This window comes from Globicephala melas, chromosome 16, assembly GCF_963455315.2.
Source record: "Globicephala melas chromosome 16, mGloMel1.2, whole genome shotgun sequence".
Classification (NCBI taxonomy): domain Eukaryota; kingdom Metazoa; phylum Chordata; class Mammalia; order Artiodactyla; family Delphinidae; genus Globicephala; species Globicephala melas.
In genome coordinates, this window is record NC_083329.1 from 64,707,706 (window position 1) to 64,732,348 (window position 24,643).

Genomic DNA, 24,643 nt, shown 5'->3' on the forward strand with positions numbered 1-24,643 from the left:
TTTAATGAGATTTCATTGAATGAAGTCTGTACTCAGAACTGTTCTTTTCAGTATAGCCTTCCTGGCAGTTTATTTACTGATGAAGAATGTGATTGCTTTCCCTATACAGTGCTGATCTGTACCGTGTTTTCCGAGTTTTTTTGCCCCCGCCCTTTACTGTAAGTGGTACCTTTTCCATTAGCAGGGCTATGCCGACCTAATGATGGCTTCTGTTAAGGCTTCCTTTGAGGAGCATCTTCTCTTCTGAGCAAATGTAGGCAGGCTCTGACTGTTATCTGTGGTTATGTTTTAATATCCTGCCCTTTTTGTCCCCTACCTCAGCACACAGAATTCACCTTCAGTCCTGGCTCATTGCTTGATGATTTGTTAAGGCTTTGAAAACAGAAGTAATGAGGGCTTTTAAGCAGGATGGGGCTATTTCTCCTTGTTTATTTATTTTTATGCCATGCGAAAGTAATAAAAAGGCATAAAATGGCTTGACTGAGCCAAATACATCTGGATAAATAGAGCAAGGACCCAGTAAAACTCTGGGGGTGAAAAAAAAAGAAAGGTGGGGAAGGGAAGCGGAGAGGCAGGGAAGAGAGAAGGGAAAACTATACTTCTTGAAATGATAGTGACTTTCTTTTATTACCTGGAGAACAAAATGTCTTTGACCCAATGAAACCTTTTAAACTAGGGTGAAGCTCTGTGTAGAAATTAGGAAATCATCTTTATAGTCCTTATTTAATTTCTTCATGCTGTCACCCCCTGTCATCCTTTATTAAAGTTTTCTGTGCCATTGCTGTTAGCTCTGCGAAGGTTGACATCTTTTAGTTGTTTGATGAATCACATCACAGAAACTATTGAGTTTTTACGACCAACGCAACAGAAGTCTTTCATATTATTCCTGATGCTTTGTGTGTGTTGGGGGTGGGAAGTGTCTTTTTGTCTGTCCTACTCCTGCCTCCTTTGAACTAGCTCTGCTTTTGTGAAGTGGAAAGAGAAAACCAAGAGCTACCAGTGCCTTAAACTGGAGAATAAGGGATAGATTCTTTAGGTAAAATGAGAACCTGTCGTACAGCCCGTTGTGTATCGGTGGCAATCCGAGTAATTGCTACCATTGTTTTATTACTATGACATTCAGAATTTTATGTCTCTTTCCTATTCCTCCCTTCTTCTTCTCCCCACTTCCTTCACTAGACACAGTCTCCATCATGCACACATTGCACACTCACTCTCAAAAAGAAAATGTGGTAAAGAACTTAATAGCCCTCTACTGTGTTTCCCCTTAGGAGGTATCTGGAGATGCATGGGGTCAATTTTTGTCTCTCATAGTGCCTGGGCATTGTTATTGGAATTTAGTAGACAGGGGTCCCTGGATGCCACACATCTTGCCGTGTACAGAATGGGCTCAGATGATGGTGACTTTCCAATCATAAATATCATTAATGCTACTGCTGAGAAAAACTAGGTCTAACTGAAGTTTAGGTGGGTACCAACAACCTCAGCTAATAGATGATTTAGCTGTGCCTTGAGCAGATGCTAAAATCTCTTCCAGAATCTAGTAGGTTCTTAGTAAAACTATGTTGTGTTTTGAATCAAGTTGTTCACTTATAAACTAGTCAACACTATTTAATAAGTTCTATACATGTTACTTTCAGGAATAAAAAAAAATTAAGATATACTTGCCAACATCAAGATTTTAACAATATCGTAAAGGTGATGAGCATGTACGAAACTAAATGAGCATTTTAGGAAATTTTCAAAATGCTATCGGAAAAGGAGAGGTGAGGGTTTACTTTTGAGCAGAGTTGTTGGGGATAACTCTGCATGGAAACCATTGAGAAACAGGTAGGATTTTAATAGGGAGTTATTTTGGGAGACACTTGCTGTAGTCAAAGCTACATTATATGTAAGAACTTGGGAGAAGAGATAGAAATGTATAGAAATATTGTTACTGTAAAGGACAGTACTTGAGAAGAGGTGGCAGAAGATAGGACTAAAAACATAGATTAGGATAGAGAATAGATGGTCTTGAATTTCTTATAAAGGAGTCTTTCCACTTGAAGGTATGGATTTATGTGTGAGTTTAGCCATTGGGAGTAGTGTATGGCATGCTGCCTAATGGTCTATACTTTGTTTCAATGTCCCTCTTCACAGAGTCCATGCTATAAACTCCCTCAGGTATCAGCTGCTTAAAACTTGCCTTCCTGATTTTCAAGTTCTCCTCTAAAGAGCTCTTTCAGTTTATTATTTTAAATGGTAGCAATATTCCTGGAGGTGAATCACATAATGATTTTTTTCAATCTCTTTTATATAAGGTATCACTGAAAAAGTGTGATTAGATTCAATTCAGTTGTCTCCCACAAAAGTAATATGTAGAAAATACCAACCAAGGTGACTCTCAGTGTGATTAATAGCCTAAAGATTTAGGTTAAGGATATAACAGAGAGAACTGTTCTGCTTAAAGGTGTTGCACAAATTATCTCAAAGAGCCAAAAACAGCGTCCAGTTTTCACTTGAAACAATTTGTTCTTGGAATATTGTCAGCTAAAATTGTGGTCAACTTTTGCAAATTGTATGAATTTGCACTGCATATTTTATTTAGTGTTAGCAAAGCTCCAATATGGCTCTGCATAACTTACACAATACACCATGAAAATGACTTCAGAAACTCCCACGGAAGTTGACAAATTGGGCATCTAATGCTTTTAAGCTAATTGCATGCTTAGTGGTTAAAGAGTCGACTTGTGAAGAGTGAAGATCAGGGTTTCTTGGAGATAATGCTCTGCCTACTGCCATACTGAATGCAGCCCAGCACTATATCATAAATATTACAAAAGCTTAAAGAAGAAAATAATGTGAACTTTAATCAGCATTTGACTTACTCTTAAGCGAAGTACTCATGAATCATATGCAATATCATAGCAGTTTTGAGACCTATTCTTGAATTTTCAAGCTGTTATTTTCAGGAAATTTAGAAAGCAAATTGCTAGGTGATAAAGAGTAATTTGATACCATTGCTTATGCCACTTTTTTTTTCTCCCTTGCAGACTGGAAAAAAGGAAAGGAGTAATACCTTGAATATTGCAATAGAAAACATGTGCAAGAAGACAAGAGACCTGCGCAGACAGGTGAGTGAGGAGAGAAACGTGGAGACAAACACCAAGCAAAAGGAACCTTTTTTTCTTCTTTTTAAATTAATTTAGAACACATAACAAGAACAATAAATATATACTTTCCACATTTACGTACCTCAGCTGTTTTTGTGGCAAACGTAAGATAGAGGAAAGGGACTTAATATTAGGCAGAGTTACATTCAAATGCTGGCCCTGCCATCATCATCTGTGTGACCTCAGGAACAGATTGCACCTTCTGAGCCTCTCTGAACCTATAAAATGGAATTAATAATACACGATAGGGCTGAAATGTCTCTGAGTGCCTGGTACATAGTAAATTTTTAGAGAATGTTGGTAAATTGATTCTATTACATTAAAAACTGAGTTTATTATCCAAATGCTTAGAGCAAACAGCCAGCAATTCAGAGACCCTACCAATTTCCCCTTCTAACTCTTGCCAGGATGCTTCAAAAATTAGTTTCTGTTTAAGTTAAGGCTGCTTTTAACCTTAGGTCATCAGGAACATAGGATTAGAAAGGATTTCATTAAATAATTTAGAAGTCTAGTGTTATGCCACAAGTTGAAATGTTTTCCTCCAGAAATATGAAGATTTAGCTATTTTCAAAGACCTTTGCTTTCCATTCCTTTCCACTATTTAATAACCGGAGTTCTTTTTCATGTACAGCTTTAACTTGGTCACTATCAACACATAAAAGTGGGGCAAAAACTTTTCAACCATAAACTATTAATGCAATATATTATTGTAGTTTAACGGGAAGATTTAGTAAAATGGCCTGAGCAATCTTTTAATTCAGAAGTAGATTTGGAAGTGGAATAAATAGGGATCCCCAGCCAGGTAATATTAGCTGTGTGAAAGCACAATTTTGAAGGCTGAGAAAATTCCAATTTCTCAACTTTATGGCCTTAATGGGAATTCTGTTTCTACTGTCAGCACTTAAAATCATGGAATGTAAGAGTTGGAAGGATCTTAGCACAACCTGTCTTATGATGCAGATGAGAAAGCAGGTTAGTGTAGTGAGGTGACCCACCTAAGGAGGAAGGGGACTGAACCTACATCCACTCATAACCTACACCCACTTCAGGAACTCTCACCCTCAGGACTGTCCTCCCTGTTAGTTGTACTACTTTCATTCTCTACCTTCTTCAGTATTTCTACCCCATCTGCTCCACCCAGGACTTGGAAAAGTTGTTACTATGAGCTGTTAACAACTGTGTCTTTCATTCTGGTCTCATCCCTCTAGATTCCCTTCAACAAAGTTATGCACAAAGACCTGATGTACATTTAGACCTCCAAAGCTTTTGGAATAATTATTTTTCTTTAAAAAAAGTTAAAATAAAGCAATCCTTTGTGTGTAGGATTACCAGATTTAGCAAATCAAAGTACAGGATGACCAGTTAAATTTGAATTTCAGATTAACAGCAAACAAATATTGCATGGGAACATAATTACGTATAAAATATAGTTGCGTTGATCTGAAATTCAAGTTTAACCAAGAATCTTGTATTTCATCTTGCAATCCTACTCTGATTTCCACCTCACATCATCAGTGAGACAGAGAAACAGCAAGGGGGTTACTAATACTTTTCTTCGTAGTAAGAGGATGTTTCTAGCTCCTAGAGAACTACTGTGTTCCAGAGTTATGAAAATTCCCTGTGGTTTCACAGGTCACATCTTCATTTTTTTGGTTAAGTACTGCTGCTTAACAAACCACTATAAACAATAGCAACCATTTTACTGTTTCATGATTCCACAGGTTGGCTGGGGTGCAGGTGGGGCTGTTAGGGGGTCCATTTCTGTAGTATTTTCACTTGTGGTCTCGTAGGCAGTGGTAGTTCAAATGGTGTCTGGGTTCAGGGCTTAGTATTTGAGGTCTCAGTTCTTCTTTTTCTCTCTCTCCACGTGGTGTCTAATCCCCTAAGGCCCCCATTCATGTGGCCTTTCTCTCTGTCAGGGGAGCCTGGATTATTGGTTCAAGGCTCCAAGAAAGGAGAGATGGAAGTTGACAGGCTTTCTTAGTGCCTGAGCTCCAAAGTCACTAGGATGCTTTTGCCTCTGCATTCTATAGATCAGCATACTACAAACCCTGCTCCAGGTCAACAGGAGGAAGTAAAAGCACTATCTGTTATGGAAGAGTGGCATGTGTATATGGGAAGATGGGATTGTTAGGAGCTGTCTTTGGAGACATCCATGGTCTTCAGTGTGATGAGTTGAGGTAGTTGCTCTGATCTGTTCTCAGTATCCTCACTTGCCTTCCCAAGAACTTAATTTTCCATCCTGATGTTTATGCTTGTGGCAATAATACAAACTAGTTTAAACAACATGAGTCATCTCCACCTCTTCTTGCAAAATTTATTAAGCAGTCTGTTTTAAGCATCCTGTATATACTGTACTTTTTACAGAGGAAGGAGAAAGTCCCTATCCTTACAGTGTTTTTCATTGGAATATTTAATGTTCTTTTCTTGTTCTAGATCTGTGTTTGTTTGCTTGTTTTTAGTAGGAAAAAAACAAGCAAACAAAGCCTGTCTCCCTGCTCATTCATCTTAATTCTTTTGCTTACCCATGGCCTGTCCATTGGCAGCACAGAAACATTTTAGCTCAGAGAATCAATGGACTTCATCTGTGAGGAATGAGATAGATTTCTTAAACATAGCTGGGAAAAAGCAAATTATACATTTTGAGGTAATAACATGAATGTCCTACAGGTGATTTACTGTTTTTTTATTTCAAATAAACAATTTGTCTTTTCTTGCTCTGTGATTTCATTGCTTGTTGCACTAGAGAGCAAAGACAAAAGTCCTTGGCATTGTGTTTCAGAATTTCTATAATTTGGCACCAACTTAATCCTCATAATTTTTCTTCTTCTTTTTTAGTTTTGCTATAAACTTTATTTATTTTATTTTTTTAACATCTTTATTGGATATAATTGCTTTACGATGGTGTCTTAGTTTCTGCTTTATAACAAAGTGAATCAGTTACACATATACATATATCCCGATATCTCCTCCCTCTTGCGTCTCCCTCCCACCCTCCCTATCCCTCCCCTCTAGGTGGTTACAAAGCACAGAGCTGATCTCCCTGTTCTATGTGGCTGCTTCCCACTAGCTATTTTACATTTGGTAGTATATATAAGTCCATGCCACTCTCTCAGTTCGTCCCAGCTTACCCTTCCCCCTCCCCGTGTCCTCAAGTCCATTCTCTACGTCTGAGTCTTTATTCCTGTTCTACCCCTAGGTTCTTCAGAACCTTTTTTTTTTTTTTTTTAGATTCCATATATATGTGTAAGCATATGGTATTTGTTTTTCTCTTTCTGACTTACTTCACTCGGTATGACAGGTTCTGGGTCCCTCCACCTCGCTACAAATAACTCAATTTTGTTTCTTTTTATAACTGAGTTATATTCCATTGTATATATGTGCCACATCTTCTTTATCCATTCATCTGTCGATGGACACTTAGGTTACTTCCATGTCCTGGCTATTGTAAATACAGCTGCAGTGAGCATTGCGGTACATGACTCTTTTTGAATTATGGTTTTCTCAGGGTATATGCCCAGGAGTGGGATTGCTGGGTCATATGGTAGTTCTATTTATAGTTTTAAAGGAACCTCCATACTGTTCTCCACCGTGGCTGTATCAATTTACATTCCCACCAACAGTGCAAGAGAATTCCCTTTTCTCCACACACTCTCCAGCATTTATTGTTTGTAGATTTTTTATGATGGCCATTCTGACTGGTGTGAAGTGATACCTCATTGTTGTTTTGCTTTGCATTTCTCTAATGATTAGTGACGTTGAGCATCCTTTCATGTGTTTGTTGGCAATCTGTATATCTTCTTTGGAGAAATGTCTATTTAGGTCTTCTGCCCAGTTTTGGATTGGGTTATTTGTTTTTTTAATATTGAGCTGCATGAGCTGCTTGTAAATTTTGAAGATTAATCCTTTGTCAGTTGCTTCATTTGCAAATGTTTTCTCCCATTCTGAGGGTTGTCTTTTTGTCTTGTTTATGATTTCCTTTGCTGTGCAAAAGCTTTTAAGTTTCATTAGGTTCCATTTGTTTATATTACATTTGTTTTTATTTCCATTTCTCTGGGAGGTGGGTCAAAAAGGATCTTGCTGTGATTTATGTCATAGAGTGTTCTTCTTATGTTTTCCTCTAAGAGTTTGATAGTGTCTGGCCTTACAATTAGGTCTTTAATCCATTTAGAGTTTATTTTTGTGTATGTGTTAGGGAGTGTTCTAATTTCATTCTTTCACATGTAGCTGTCCAGTTTTCTAGCACCACTTATTGAAGAGGCTGTCTTTTCTCCATTCTTTAGTCTTGCCTCCTTTATCAAAAATAAGGTGACCATCTGTGTGTGGGTTTATCTCTGGGCTTCCTGTGCTGTTCCATTGATCTATATTTCTGTTTCTGTGCCAGTACCATACTGTCTTGATTACTGTAGGTTTGTAGTATATTCTGAAGTTAGGGAGCCTGATTCTTGCAGCTCCGTATTTCTTTCTCAAGATTGCTTTGGCTATTCGGGATCTTTTGTGTTTCAATACAAATTGTGAAATTTTTTGTCCTAGTTCTGTGAAAAATGCCATTGGTAGTTTGATAGGGATTGCAATGAATCTGTAGATTGCTTTGGGTAGCATAGTCATTTTCACAATATTTATTCTTCCAATCCAAGAGCATGGTATATCTCTCCATCTGTGTGTATCATCTTTCATTTCTTTCATCAGTGTCTTATAGTTTTCTGCATACAGGTCTTTTGTCTCCATAGGTAGGTTTATTCCTAGGTATTTTATTCTTTTTGTTGCAGCGGTAAATGGGAGTGTTTACTTGATTTCACTTTAAGATTTTTCATCATTAGTGTATAGGAATGCAAGAGATTTCTGTGCATTAATTTTGTATCCTGGTACTTTACCAAATTCATTGATTAGCTCTAGTAGTTTTCTGGTAGCATCTTTAGGATTCTCTGTGTATAGTATCATGTCATCTGCAAACAGTGACAGCTTTACTTCTTCTTTTCCAATTTGGATTCCTTTCGTTTTCTTCTCTGATTGCTGTGACTAAAACTTCCAAAACTATGTTGAATGATAGTGGTGACTGTGGACAACCTTGTCTTGTTCCTGATCTTAATGGAAATGGTTTCAGTTTTTCACCATTGAGAACAAAGTTGGCTGTGGGTTTGTCATATATGGCTTTTATTATGTTGAGGTATGTTCTCTCTATGCCTATTTTCTGGAGGGTTTTTAATCATAAATGGGTGTTGAATTCAGTCAAAAGCTTTTCTGCATCTATTGAGATGATCATATGGTTTTTCTCCTTTAGTTTGTTAATATGGTTTATCACATTTAGTGATTTGTGTAAAGAATCCTTGCATTCCTGGGATAAACCCCACTTGATCATGGTGTATGATCCTTTTGATGTGCTGTTGGATTCTGTTTGCTAGTATTTTGTTGAGGATTTATGCATCTATGTTCATCAGTTATATAGGCCTGTAGTTTTCTTTGTGACATCTTTGTCTGGTTTTGGTATCAGGGTGATGGTGGCCTCATAGAATGAGTTTGGGAGTGTTCCTCCCTCTGCTATATTTTGGAAGAGTTTGAGAAGGATAGGTGTTAGCTCTTCTCTAAATGATTTTTTTTTTTTTTTTTTTTTCCCCCGGTACGCGGGCCTCTCACTGTTGTGGCCTCTCCCGTTGCGGAGCACAGGCTCCGGACGTGCAGGCTTAGAGGCCATGGCTCACAGGCCTAGCCGCTCTGCGGCCTGTGGGATCTTCCCAGACCAGGGCAGGAACCCGTGTCCCCTGCATCGGCAGGTGGACTCTCAACCACTGTGCCACCCGGGAAGCCCTTCTCTAAATGTTTGATAGGATTTGCCTGTGAAGCCATCTGTTCCTGGGCTTTTGTTTGTTGGAAGATTTTTAATCACAGTTTCAATTTCAGTGCTTGTGATTGGTCTGTTCATATTTTCTATTTCTTCCTGGTTCAGGCTCGGCAGGTTGTGCATTTCTAAGAATTTGTCCATTTCTTCCAGGTTGTCCATTGTATTGGCATATAGTTGCTTGTAGTAATCTCTCATGATCTTTTGTATTTCTGCAGTGTCAGTGTTACTTCTCCTTTTTCATTTCTAATTCTATTGATTTGAATCTTCTCCCTTTTTTTCTTGATGAGTCTGGCTAATGGTTTATTAATTTTGTTTATCATCTCAAAGAACCAGCTTTTAGTTTTACTGATCTTTGCTATCATTTCCTTCATTTATTTTTCATTTATTTCTGATCTGATTTTTATGATTTCTTTCCTTCAGCTAACTTTGAGGTTTCTTTGTTCTTCTTTCTCTAATTGCTTTAGGTGCAAGGGTAGGTTGTTTGTTCGAGATGTTTCCTGTTTCTTAAGGTAGGATTGTATTGCTATAAACTTCCCTCTTAGAACTGCTTTTGCTGCATGCCTTAGATTTTGGGTTGTTGTGTCTCCATTGTCATTGGTTTCTAGGTATTTTTTAATTTCCTCTTTGATTTCTTCAGTGATCACTTAGTTATTAAGTAGTGTATGTTTAGCCTCCATGTGTTTGTATTTTTTACAGATCTTTTCCTGTAATTGATATCTAGTCTCATAGCGATGTGTCGGAAAAGATACTTCATACAATTTCAGTTTTCTTAAATTTACCAAGGCTTGATTTGTGACCCAAGATATGATCTATCCTGGAGAATGTTCCATGAGCACTTGAGAAAAATGTGTATTCTGTTGTTTTTGGATGGAATGTCCTATAAATATCAATTAAGTCCATCTTGTTTAATGTATCATTTAAAGGTTGTGTTTCCTTATTTATTTTCATTTTGGATGATCTGTCCATTGGTGAAAGTGGGGTGTTAAAGTCCCCTACTATGAATGTGTTACTGTCAATTTTCCCTTTTATGGCTGTTAGTATTTGCCTTATGTATTGAGGTGCTCCTATGTTGGGTTCATAAGTATTTACAATTGTTATATCTTCTTCTTGGATTGATCCCTTGATCATTATGTAGTGTCCTTCTTTGTCTCTTCAAATATTCTTTATTTTAAAGTCTATTTAGTCTGATATGAGAATTGCTACTCCAGCTTTCTTTTGGTTTCCATTTGCATGAAATACCTGTTTCCATCCCATTACTTTCAGTCTGTATGTGTCTCTAGGTCTGAAGTGGGTCTCTTGTAGACAGCAAATATATGGGTCTTGTTTTTGTATCCATTCAGTTAATCTGTATCTTTTGGTGGGAGCATTTAGTCCATTTACATTTAAGGTAATTATCGATATGTATGTTCCTATTCCCATTTTTGTAGTTGTTTTGCGTTTGTTATTGTAGATCTTTTCCTTCTCATGTGTTTCTTGCCTAGAGAAGTTCCTTTAGCAGTTGTTGTAAAGATGGTTTGGTGGTGCTGAACTCTCTCAGCTTTTGCTTGTCTCTAAAGGTTTTAATTTCTCTATCAAATCTGAATGAGATCCTTGCTGGGTAGAGTAATCTTAGTTGCAGGTTTTTCTCCTTCATCACTTTAAATATGTCCTGCCACTCCCTTCTGGCTTGCAGAGTTTCTGCTGAAAGATCATCTGTCAACCATATGGGGATTCCCTTGTGTGTTATTTGTTGTTTTTCCCTTGCTGCTTTTAATATGCTTTCTTTGTATTTAATTTTTGACAGTTTGATTAATATGTGTCTTGGAGTATTTCTGCTTGGATTTATCCTGGATGGGACTCTCTGTGCTTCCTGGACTTGATTAACTATTTCCTTTCCCATATTAGGGAAGTTTTCAACTATAATCTCTTCAAATATTTTCTCATTCCCTTTCTTTTTCTCTTCTTCTTCTGGAACCCCTATAATTCGAATGTTGGTGCGTTTAATGTTGTCCCAGAGGTCTCTGAGACTGTCCTCAGTTCTTTTCATTCTTTTTTCTTTATTCTGCTCTGCAGTAGTTATTTCCACTATTTTGTCTTCCAGGGCACTTATCCATTCTTCTGCCTCTGTTATTCTGCTATTGATCCCTTCTAGAGTATTTTTCATTTTATTTATTGTGTTGTTCATCATTGTTTGTTTCATCTTTAGTTCTTCTAGGTCCTTGTTAAATGTTTCTTGTATTCTATTTCCAAGATTTTGGATCATCTTTACTATCATTATTCTGAATTCTTTTTCAGGTAGACTGCCTATTTCCTCTTCATTTGTTAGGTCTGGTGGGCTTTTATCTTGCTCCTTCATCTGCTCTGTGTTTTTCTGTCTTCTCATTTTGCTTATCTTACTGTGTTTGGGGTCTCCTTTTTGCAGGCTGCAGGTTCGTAGTTCCTATTGTTTTTGGTGTCTGTCCCCAGTGGCTAAGGTTGGTTTAGTGGTTTGTGTAGGCTTCCTGGTGGAGGGGACTAGTGCCTGTGTTCTGGTGGATGAGGGTGGATCTTGTCTTTCTGGTGGGCAGGTCCACGTCTGGTGGTGTGTTTTGGGGCGTCTGTGGACTTATTATGATTTTAGGCAGCCTCTTTGCTAATGGGTGGGGTTGTGTTCCTGTCTTGCTAGTTGTTTGGCATAGGATGTCCAGCACTGTAGCTTGCTGGTCATTGAGTGAAGCTGGGTACTGGTGTTGAGATCTCTGGGAGATTTTCGCCGTTTGATATTATGTGGAGCTGGGAGGTCTCTTGTGGACCAGTGTCCTGAAGTTGGCTCTCCCACCTCAGACGCACAGCCCTGCCTCCTGGCTGGAGCACCAACAGCCTTTCATCCACACGGCTCAGAATAAAAGGGAGAAAAAGTAGAAAGAAAGAATTAGTAGAAGAAAGAAAGAAAGAAAGAAAGGAAGGGAGGGAGGGAGGGAGGGAGGAAGGAAGAAGGAAGGAAGGAAGGAAGGAAGGAAGGAGGGAAGAAAAAAAAGAAAGAAGATAAAGTAAAATAAAATTAAGATAAAATATAATAAAGTTATTAAAATAAAAAAATAAGAAAAAAAGAAAAAAATCTTTAAAAAATAAATGGATAGGAGAAATGGTGGAAGCAAAGCTATACAGACAAAATCTCACACAGAAGCATACACATACACACTCACAAAAAGAGGAAAAGGGGAAAAAATTATAAATCTTGCTCTCAAAGTCCAACTCCTCAATTTGGGATGATTCGTTGTCTGTTGAGGTATTCCACAGATGCAGGGTACATCAAGTTGATTGTGGAGCTTTAATCCGCTGCTGGGAGAGATTTCCCTTTCTCTTCTTTGTTTGCACAGCTCCCGGAGCTCAGCTTTGGATTTGGCCCCGCCTCTGCGTGTAGGTCGCCGGAGGGCGTCTCTTGTTCGCTCAGACAGGACGGGGTTAAAGGAGCCGCTGATTCGGGGGCTCTGGCTCACTCAGGCCGGGGGTGAGGGAGGGGCACGTAGTGTGGGGCGAGCCTGCGTCGGCAGAGGCCGACGTGACGTTGCACCAGCCTGAGGTGCGCCGTGCGTTCTCTGAGGTAAATTGCCCCTGGATCCCGGGACCCTGGCAGTGGCTGGCTGCACAGGCTCCCCGGAAGCAGGGTGTGGACAGTGACCTGTGCTCGCACACACGCTTCTTGGTGGCGGCAGCAGCAGCCTTAGTGACTCATGCCCGTCTCTGTGGTCAGCGCTTTTAGCTGCAGCTCGCGCCCGTCTCTGGAGATCCTTTAAACAGCGCTGTTAATCCCCTCTTTTCGCGCACCACAAAACAAAGAGGGAAGAAAAGGTCTCTTGCCTCTTCGGCAGGTCCAGACTTTTCCCTGGACTCCCTCCCGGCTAGCCTGTGGCGCACTAACCCCCTGCAGGCTGTGTTCACGCCGCCAGCCCCAGTCCTCTCCGGGCGCTCAGAAGCCCGAGCCTCAGCTCGCAGCCCCACCCACCCTGGCTGGTGAGCAGACAAGCCTCTCGGGCTGGTGAGTGCTGGTCGGCCCCGATCCTCTGTGCGGGAATCTCTCCCCGCTTTTCCCCCTGCACCCCTGTTGCTGTGCTCTCCTCCGCGGCTCCGAAGCTTTCCCCCTCTGCCACCCGCAGTCTCCGCCCGCGAAGGGGCTTCCTAGTGTGTGGAAACTTTTCCTCCTTCACAGCTCCATCCCACTGGTGCCGGTCCCGTCCCTATACTTTTGTCCCTGTTTATTCTTTTTTGTTTTGCCCTACCCACGTACGTGGGGGGTTTCTTGCCTTTTGGGAGGTCTGAGGTCTTCTGCCAGCGTTCAGTAGGTGTTCTGTAGGAGTTGTTCCACGTGTGCATGTATTTCTGGTGTATCTGTGGTGAGGAAGGTGATCTTCGCGTCTTACTCTTACACCATCTTCCCGGAAGCTCCCGTCCCTATTCTTTTGTCTCTGTTTTTTCTTTTGCCCTACCCAGGTAGGTGGGGAGTTTCTTGCCTTTTGGGAAGTCTGAGGTCTTCTGCCAGCGTTCAGTAGGTGTTCTGTAGGAGTTGTTCCACATGTAGATGGAGGAAGGTGATCTCCACGTCTTACTCCTCTGCCATCTTGAAGGTCTCCTCTCAGTCCTCATAATTCTTAACGTTCCTTCTCCTTTCACTTTCTTCCTCAGTTCTTCCTGCTTCACAGCAGCACACTAACCTGTTCTCTGGCTAGAGTCTACTTGCTATTCACCAGATTTCCCACCACTTCCATACTCACCTCCAGATACACATGCATCTTTGTATATATGGCTTGTTCAATGTGGTGCCTTTCCTATTTCCCTTACTCTCCCTACCCAACCCCTAAGTGACTGAGGAAGTTCAAGACTAACATAAATGCTATTTCTCCCATGAAACTTTTGCCATTTTTATCAGCTGGAATTATTCTTTTTCTTCCTAGAGCACTTACAGCATTGGTAGTTGTATTATAGCAGTAATCATATACTGCTTGTCTTCAGCAGTAATCATATACTGCTTGTCTTTTTCTTCTCTAGTGGATTTTTCTTCACACTGGATTTTAAATCCTTAAAATGATAGTTATGACAACATCTCTCATTTAGCAAATGCTTTCTACCCACTGTAGTCCTTACATTATTGATTTTTATCCCCGGAGCAAGAAATAATGCCACAGTATGACTATCTGAACCTCTCAGGTGACTCAATTTACTGAACATTACCCAGCTAACTGGTAGAGCCAAGGTTTCAGCACAGGTCCGTCCATCTAAACCCAGCCCAAATTTGTAACCACTATGCCAGGGGCCAGGAATAATGACCTATTCACCTTCAGAACTTCTAGTGTGTAATACACTGATTTTACTATTATAAATTTTTTTCTTCCTAATTATTTATTTTACATGTTTTTAGAATTTCAATTTTCTTGTTCCTTTAATCTCTTTTCTCATTTATTTGAGAACTGCACGCATATTAAAATTCTTAATAAGGAAGATTTTAAACCTTCTTTACTTCATTAGAAAATTAAAACAATCAAATGTATTCCATTTCTACTGAATTACGCAGAGTGAAACAGATATTTGATTTCACTAAAGGCAGGTTAAAATTTTTATATATATTGAGAAATAATTGTCTATTTCATAAAGGCCATAATAAAGACTTAAGGTATGTCAAATAAAATTGCTGTACTCATATCTTTTCCATGTTGGTAGTACCAGTGCCACACTCAGAAAAATGTGTTTAGGTTCTTGTACCTCCTTCTCCTCATTCTTGTCATCAAATAATATTAAGTATCCATAAGATACACATCTCATTAAATTGACACAGTAGGTATATGCTGAATTAATTATTAGGTGATTTAGTTCCTATTAGTTAATTGAGTTTTGAAAGTCATATTTTGCTCTGTGACTTAAAATTAAAATGGCATTAATAATACACAAATACAAGTTTTATACTTCCCTGAGGGTGATTCTTTTCTAAAACACTTTCTCTTCTTTCCATTCCTCTTTCACACACAGTTTCATTTTTTCTATTCCCTTATTTAGTGGGGGTTAGAGGGTGGGCAGGTCTTTCTTACAGTTTGCACATACAACCGTCACTTTTGGAATTCCACTGTAGAGAAATATTTTATCTGAGATCCCAAACCACTTTCATCAGTGGTAATGTACAATTGAAATGAAAAAAACTCCATATGAATATGTCAGAACATATAAAGGAAATTACTTAACATGGCATTCGGGGTCTTCCATATTTTGTCCCTATGTTCATTTGTGGTCTGATCTCATAATATTTCCTCTTTCATGGTCAGCCATAATACAGGAGATAGCAGAATTAAACCCAGTGGTGTGCAAAGCAGAAGTGGCAGAGTATGATCACCAATGGGTAGTTTATGTAAGACATCAGAGTCTATTACTTGCTACGCGAACAAACAGCACTAACACTGGATAAATGTGTCTATATTGGATTCTCCTGAAAGCAGATCCTGAGACTGGGGCCTTTATTCAGGTTATTTATTTGAGAGGCACTTCCAAGAAGCAAGTGTAAAAGAATATCAAGCATAAGAGAACAGGCAGGGAAGGAGGAAAGGATACGCGATTGAGGTCATCACTATAGGCAACAGTTGCTTAAGGACCTCTGAGAAGTGACGGAATGCCTCCCAGAATTGTCTGACCAATAGATGGAAGCTGGGAATTTTATCCAGTAGCTCCCGTACCCGTTGGTTGAGGGTTGCTCCCAGTAGTATTGACTCTCTAGAACTTTGAGGCTCTTTGTGCTTGAGCTGAGAATCTCATAGAGACTTGGAGCAGGCCCTGAGAAAGAATAACAAGAAGAAGCATGGAATGCACTCGAGGTGGGATGTCTTTGGAGGACGTGGAACTGTCCCCACCCCCCAGCAACACTTGAAATCAGAGACTGGTCCAGTGGATGAGATGTAAAGTACCAAAGGCCTCTAACGTAGCCTATAATCAGAGCTATGAACGTAATGGTAAATGATCAGGAATCAGTAAGAGAGAGAATCTTGTGAGAAAACTGTGGGTTGTTCGCATTAATCGTGCTGTTTGTTTGCATGGGTTGAAGATGCTTTCAAAGGGAAGGATATTTCCGTGCCTGCTGATGGTTTGCTATCTCTTAAGCGTATCACTCATGTCTAACAAAAGTCACCAATTTCTGGCCATTTCCTTCTGTCATCTTTTAATCTTTTTGTCTGAATTTTGTTCTTTTGCCTGAAATACCTTTCACTATTTCCATTGTGCCTAATGAGACTCTATTTCAATCTTTTCTCTACCACCACATTCCAGTCACACTAGATACTTGTGTTTCTGGAGGATTATAAGGGATCATGTGTTTCCAACCTGACATTTATCACAATACCTAGCTCTTGGTAGAAATGTAAGGAAATCGTGTTCAGAAATGCTTGTTGAATTGAATGAAATCAAATACACAGAAAAGAAGATTCAACAAATCCATAATGTGGGTGTTATAATTGTGTTTGGTAGGATAAGTTCATTTGAAGAGCATTGATACAGAGGTTTATTTGAAAGTTTCCCTTTCAGCTGTTGGGTCATTTCCTCTCTTTGTTTCTTGGCCATCATCTCAGCCTCTTTTTAGGTCCTGCTCTCCATCTGCACGACTACCATAAGTGGTAATATTTTTTAAGATTTTATTCTTGGACATCTCACTGTGCATCTTCCTCTATATGATTCTCTTCACCTCCTTGGCTTGAATTACCTCCCATATGTATGCTGGCTTTCAGCCACATATCTCTAGTGTAAATCTCCTCTTAGCCTCCCTTCTATATGTCCTGGTTACAAATGAAGGAAGAAAAGGATAAAGGGGAGGGATGGTCATTGGCAACAGCTCCCCTTCTGAGAGATTTCTTCTACTTTTCTCTCATGTACGTGGAACTAACACAACTTGCATTTCCCAGCGCAACTCCTAACTTATGATCTCTTGCCTGACTTCTGTGGTCCACTCTTTATGGACATCAAACAGTTCATTCACTCAAGGTCTACCCTTTGCCTTGTAAACACTTAGCACTCTACACCCTGTCCAAGTAAATGCTCAGTAAATGTTAATTAGTTGCCATTAGTGATTTGCTGTTCTGCATGTTAAGCAGAATCTTTCCTTGGGGATCTTCCTACTGCCTTTGTGAAATTGTTGATAGCCATAAAAATTTCACAGTTCTTCTGAGAAAGCTCCATTGTCTTAGACAAAGGTATTTTTCTCCCCCAAATCTATAATTATTATGGATTTATTATCCTACAGTTGTTATAGGAAGAGAGACAGTGCTTTTTTTTCATGTAGCTACATCATTTAACCCCTTGAAAATATATTAATTCTAATGTAATCCAAAACTAGAGTAAGTGTCTGCTGGTTTTAAAAAATATTCTAAAATACAATTTTCACAGAAGGCAAGTTACAAATTCCCTGTCTGATAGCTAGTCATATCTTTATTACAGAGATTATTAAATTGAGGGAGTTGACCAAAAACTTTGGAGCCATTCGTAATCACTGACATTGTTAATGAAACATTTCAAGATATTGTGATCTTTAAGGACTCAATATTATATAAATACAATGCATTAATTTTCCAACTCAGTTTTAAATTTCATAAAATATCTGCTGAGTAGAGTAATTGCCTGATTGTCATTTATAAGCTTACACGTAATCTAATTTAAAAGAACTAATTGTAGTAGAATGTTATACTTGTTTAATAACTTAAGGTGTGAGGGCAAGAACAGTTAATGCAAATGGAGAAAATTGGACATCAAACTCATTTTTTATTCTCCTTGCTCTATTAATCTGTTACCCACTGGCATAATCAGTGATCTAACTTGGTTTAATTACCATGAAGTCTACAATTCAGCTAATCAAAATTTCTCATGAGTTCTTCCAACAAAGTAGAAAACCTTTTATAATTTTGTAATTATGAAAATACATGATGTACAATGTTGTTTGTACACATGCATAAACATTCCAATAGTGCAATTTCTTTGAGGGAAAAATACAGTACTATCACTTATAATCTGACCTCTGGGCTAAGTACAATTTAAGAAAAAGATAGTCATTTTTGAGAGCAAGAGAGCTATTGGTCGATGATTTTTTTTCTTGGATGTTTAGCTTGCTTTAGTGTTGTAAGTGACATTCATACAGTCTTAGATATTATGATTTCAGAGACTGTGCAGAAATACATATAAAAGAAATTTTGTAATTACTGAGACTGTAAAAATAGGAAATAACAAGAACTATTTCTTGGGAAAAAAAAAAAAAAACCTGAATTTTTTATTTCTCCTCAGCTCCGTAAGGCTATTATAGATCATGTGTCAGACTCCTTTTTGGATACGACAGTCCCACTTTTGGTTCTCATTGAAGCTGCCAAGAATGGCCGGGAAAAGGAAATAAAAGAATATGCTGCGATATTTCGTGAACACACCAGCAGGCTTGTAGAGGTGAGTGTGCTAGAACTGTAACTACTCTAAATCCAGGAGAATAGGGCTCTCGTTCTGCATTTATAGCTGAATTGGATTCAAATAAAAACTTTTGTCCACTTATAGCAAATGAAGCAGAGTTGGGCCAAAGTACTATGAAGGTATGTATGTCAAATTGTATAAACTGTCCCCCATTGGCTTGGAAAAGGAGCAAGTTATTTAGAAAGAATTATGAAAATATGATGGATATATTTTCTTAATGTGTATTTTTTTCAGAGCTACACACACACATACACAAACCTGGTTAAACACAGGTTTTATCCTTACAAATACTTTCTTCCTATTCTAACTTAAAAGTATTAGATGCTTTCTCTCATGCCACTTTATTGTTTCTCTCCCATCTTTTCATGGTTGTTACTCCTTCAGCCTTTCAAATCATATTCAACTATGAAACATGACTATAGGACATGAATGTAGAATATACAGGGATAGAGAAACACAGAATAATTAAGTAGGGATAGTGGATTTGTCCATGTCCCAGTAGAGGCAAGAGGAGATGATAAAACTGTAATTTCCTCCTGCTTGGAAACTGGAAACATGGAAATGCCCCATGATTTGGGGGGCAGGGGGGCATATTGCTGAAGGAGCTATGAAGTGCTGGGTGATTCCTAGAAGACAGGTAGTGGAATTTACTGTCTTATGGACATCAATAATACAGCCACGGTATAAGAGAAAGCCTGAATGGAAGAATTCCTAACCTCAGTAAAGTGACAGTACTCGCAAGTCCAGGAAACACTGGAAGGAAGGGGAAAATGTGGTTGACCAGATCCTTGTACTAGACCGATAACACTGCTGGTACCCATCAGTGTGACTCTGTCAGTTGTTTATGGCTTGTCTCCGTACTCATTGTCAGTGCTATGTGCTATGCTGATTATTAAATGTTTTGACTGCCACACCTTCCTATATAGGCCATGAATTCTGTGATGAAATATGTGTTTGGGGGCCCAAATTGCTTGTAAAACTTGTGTTAGAAATAGTCCCCACTTGAATTAGAAACGTTGTATAGTAAACGTTCTATACGACGTTTACTGAAGTTGAGGACTTTTCCAACATCTTTAATGTGGATCAACTGGGAAGGAAGTTTCCGATGTAGCTAGCACTTCCACCGGGTCCCAGTCTTCACATCTAGAAAATAAGAGTGGATAGATACATGATTACTAAGAATTTCAGCCCTAAAACTGCCCCACCTACAACTTTGGAATCTTTGAACTTGCCAAGAACTCTGTGAGACAGGGCAGCTGATGTAATTCCCATTGGCCTTACGTGGAAATAAAAATACAAAACCTAAAACAAGCTAATGAGAGTCGAAGCTGATGTCCAGGTTTACCGTGTTTAACTAATTAATTCAACTATTTATTACTTATCTGGTTTTATTTATTCCTTCTTGTACTCATTCCTCAAATATTTACTAACTATTCCCAAAGGAAAATGTTAAAAATTAAAAGAGAGCAGAACAGAGGAGCAGGTCGTTAAAGGCACCTAACTAAGTGTGGCTCCTAAATATCATAAACCTTTGGTCTAGAGATGTGTTTTCTAAGCTGAAGGAGCACCAGATTATGAAAATAACTTTTTTGGCGAAATATTCTGAAAGTAAAAGTTGGTTTGTGCTAATAACGTTGGATCCTTATGCCTATTTTTCAGTTTAGTTTCTAATGAAACATAAATCTCATGAGGTGCTCAATAAAGGACTCCTTGATCCCACGATTCTGGGGAAGAAGTTCTATTTCTCCTCTTGGAGATTTTACGTATCTGAAAAATCCAGATATAAAGAATTCTCTTTAAGTCAGAATTTCCCCAAATCAATTTATCTAAAGTTCTCTTTCTTTCATGATGCTTATTAGTAAGGCACTGCCTTCCAGAAACACTTGAGAATACTACCTTATTTTATTACCAAATGACAGTTTATTGCTATGTAGATAGAGCTCTAAGAATCTATTTTAAATGTTTAAGGATTTTGAAAATTCTGTAGTTCATGTGAATCTGAAACAATAACAGATTTTGGAATTTTGAGCTACTAGGGGACTGAGAATGGGTCTTATTTAACTCTTGGTTCCCTTAACACATTATGAGATTATGCTGGCTTTGGAGTCTTCCAGTTCTCACTCTGATATTACTTAGAAACTTGTCTTCAGTTCCAGTAAGCTTTTACTAGTTAACAAACCATCCCCAAACTTAGTGCTTAGAATAATCATTTATTATTCTCTTACTGATCTGCAGGTTGACTGAGCAGAGCTGGGCAGTTCTCATGTAGGGTCTCTTTCATGTGCTGGTTGTCAAATACTGGCTGGGGATGGAACCCTTCAAAGGTTTGATTTGGCTAGACAAGCAAGATGGTACATTCACATGGGAAGTGCATGCTAGCTGTCATCTGGGAGCTTAGCTGTGGTTGTCCACTGGAGCACCAGCCAATAAATACGTGGCCTTTCCATGTGGCTTCAGCTTCTCAGAGCATAGTTTCTGAGTTCTGAGATGAAAAGTCCCAAGAGCAAGCCAGAAACAGGAAGTAGAGCTGACATTCTTTTAAGGCCTGGGCCCAGCAATTGGCAGGGTACAGCTTCCGCTGTACTTTATTGATCAAAGCGACCACAGAGCCTGCCCAAACACAAGGAGAGAAGAGGCAGCAGGAGACTCCACGTCTCACTGGAAGGAGCACAGAGTATTTGTGGCCACCTTTACACGTCTCTTCTTAGGGCTTCATTTGCTTTAGCTGTAAAGTGAAGGTTAAACAAGATAATGTCTAAGGTCACTACCAGTTTCTAAAATTGTAAGATCTGAGAAATACTTGTTACAGTTGAGAGACTCCTAGCTCTTTAAGAGATATAGGCATATTAAGTATACTGCTCAAACACTAGGTTGTTTATATATATCAAGAAGGAAAAAACAAAGGGCTGCATTTAAGTCCCAGGAAAATTCTTTTTTGAAAGGAGCTGTCTAACCAAAGCAAGAGAGAAAATCATCATTAATTTACTACAAACATTGAGATAGGAGTGTCAGGGGCAGAGTTTGAGGAAATAAGAGAACTGAAATATATCAGTTTCAGAGGACATTGTGAGTTCACTTTGTATGGACTGGTTACCAGTCTTCCATGTCCCTTTTCCTTACCACCCCCCTACACAGACAAGCACATATACCCATCTTATTCCCAAGCTGGGTTATTTGACATAGCAGCGCAGATTCGATACTAAATGACTTCAAGAAAAAGCTATTTTCAATGTGTTTGGGTTTTGATGCCTCAACTATGTTTGTCAGAGAAATTTAAAATCTAAAAGTGAACTTGTTGAAGTAAGACGTAAGTGGGAAAAAAAATAGTCTATTTTTAAAGAATTCCTATCAGATCTTTGAAGAAAAAGTCCATGCTGTTAAAGGAATGCTTTAGATAATGGTTAACTCGTAACTTTTACGAAAGGAATAATAAAAAGTCGAACTGAACACAAAGCAAAATCACAAAGCCTTAAGAAATTCTGTGAGTAATAATTAGAAAACAAAAAGGATTTGGAGTATTGGTGAAAGAAATGAGAATGAGGAAAAAAGTGGCCAATAAATAGGGCCTGAACATTCCCATTCTCTAGTGAAGTCATGTCTATTTTATTACCATGTAGTAAGTTTAGCATAAAGTGACCATGGGTGAAATGATGGTTATAAAACCCTGGGCAGTACCAATAACTGGAGAACTTAGATCCTTGTAGCTAATTTTATTTTACTTATGTTGAATTAAGTAACTGTTATGCAAAGCTTTTCCTACTTTGAACATCCAAGTTAGTCTGTATTTTTGGATCCACCAAGGCACAATAAGAATGAGACGCAGGAGTCGAGGTTGGCCTTTTAAAAATTAAGCTCACATAGTGATTAGCAATTAATGACTAATGTGCTTATGGAATGGTGCTCCCCAGTACTTTGATGTTGCACTGATGGTGTCTTAGGGCACCATTAACTCTAGGTTTCCACCAATAATACCTATTAAACAAGAAGTTTAAAATATTAATTTTATCTTAAAAAGAAAAATATTCAGTGATTCTAGAGGGTAAGGATTTTATTTTTTATCGCTTTAAGCTTCCTCTCATAGCAAAGTCTATAAGCTAGTTCTCAATAGATGGGTCTTAAATGAAGAAACACATTCATCACACTCGCTCAGTTTTCTTCCTCTCTAAAAAGTTGACTCTGAGGATTCCAGTAACTGGACTTGACATATATGCCTGATCCCAATTATTTGAGTACCTCCCTACTCTGTTGTACAAAGATACTTTAAAATAATACTACACAGTGATATAAGCAAATGGCTTTGCCATTAGTTATCAAAAGCAGAGACACTATAAACCCTGCTCCACATCTCCTTCAGGAGTTTGTGACAATTTGATAACATCTTTAAAGAACTTTACCCACTTCAGAGATAAAGTTTGTAGCTTTAATGTGGTAATGTAACTATTATTCAGAAGAATGCCATTATATATTCAATAAAGACATTGTTTTTATAATGGCTATTAAATATTTCTCTAAAACTAATTTTTAAAAACCCCACTATTATTTCTGAATCATATTACAGTTTGTTCTCAGCAAGTCAATTCATGTTGAACACTACAGTTGCTACCAATTAAATGATAAAATCTCCTGTTTGTTCCATGGATTTTATCATATTAATTATCATTAAGCCTGCCAGTGTTAATGATCAAGACCTGGAAATTTCCTGTGAATTAGTGAAGTTTCTCTATGTGAAAAGCCAGCTTTGTCAGTGCTTTGACTTATTCATCAAAAATTCATCTGTCTTGATGTACCTTATTTTAGTAAGTTTCATGGGAGCCTTTCATCAAAAAGGAAAAAGTGGGTGGACATTTAATTATAATACTTCCCTCCAACCTACAAAGCTGATTGTTCCCACTCACAAAATGGCAAGCCAGATTTAGCAAAGCCCCAGTGCCAAGAGAGAAGACGTTAGAGGGGGACTCTTGCTGTTTGCAAGAAGTGCTCATTGCTATCAGCTCTTCTAATATCGTTGCGTTTTGACAGAATGCTGTTCAAATGTCACGCATTGCTTTAATTGATCATCTGTTATCAAATAAGGATATGTTTGGTTATAAATAAATCAAGCTTTTAGAGACCCAGCCCATTCTTCCTTCTTTCTCGTCCTCGACAAGAAAAAAAAAAATGGGAAAAGAAAAAAAAAAAAGAACAAACCCATATTTACGCTTGTACACAAACCAACAACTGTTCTACACAAACCAACAACTGTTCTCAGTGAGCATCTTGGCAGCTCTCCTCTTTTGCTGGGGAAAGGATATTATAGCTAAGTCAGAAATGGTTTTGCTTATATAGAATAGAGCACACAGGTGTGACTGCCCACTCCCTGGATTAGAAACTGCTCAGCATTTTAATCTTCTTTTAGTTAAAAGACATGATGAACATGATTCTTCAAAGCCTAGCGTGAAAGCACAGGGAGTGACCTTTCCATGTTTTAGAGGTTTCTTTATAAATTTTCTATTCATGGTCTTTGGAATACAGGGAAAGTTCAGTGATACAATTATAGACAAGTCAGAGACTTTCCATAGTCAAGTGTAGTTTATTTTTGAATGGAATATCAGTGTTTTGGAATTAAGAGAAAGAAAACTATATGGGATTAGAGTAGTTTGGAAATTCAGCATGAAGTAAGCAATATTTACATTAAACCTTAAAAACTAGGCAGGACTTGGATATGAAAAACTAGAACTCCAAGTGGAGATAACAGCATGAATAAAGAATAAAATGAAATCTAGATTTAAACTGGCTGGAGCATGAAGTGGGATAGCAGTACTTGATGAAGAGCCTTGAATATTTGAATGCTAGGGTGAAGAAGTTAGATTTCATCTTATAGAACTGGGTCCAGTAATGGATTTGGAAAGCAGCAGTTGCTTCTCAGCAGGGAAGGATCTCAAGGGAAGTCATATTGTGTGGAGGCTATTTTGCATCAGAACATAAAAATTTCTAACCCCCCAAAATTGATTCGAATCTCGTGAACATAAGCTGGCATTTTAAAATGACTGGATTTAAAACCTATTTATTATCCTACAATAAATGGAGAAAAGAAAACTAGTTTTAATAATGAAATTGGAGCAGAAAACAAGTGTCCCAGAACTTAATGGCACTAGATTGATGTTATACAATAGAAATAGAAGGCAGGCCACATATATAATGTTAAAATATTCTAGTAGCCATACTAAAAAGAGTAAAAATA

General features: G+C 38.3%; 1 protein-coding gene across 2 annotated transcripts in view; it reads left to right on the top strand.

Annotated features, from left to right (window-relative positions):
- The window catches only part of CTNNA3 (catenin alpha 3), a 1,571,950-nt gene that overhangs the window by 830,774 nt on the left and 716,533 nt on the right, over positions 1 to 24,643 (top strand). For both annotated transcript variants that reach the window (XM_030862371.2, XM_060286489.1), the window contains exons 8-9: positions 3,033 to 3,113; positions 18,250 to 18,402. In XM_030862371.2, the coding sequence (XP_030718231.1) occupies positions 3,033 to 3,113; positions 18,250 to 18,402 (234 nt within the window). The remainder of the gene's footprint in view (positions 1 to 3,032; positions 3,114 to 18,249; positions 18,403 to 24,643) is intronic.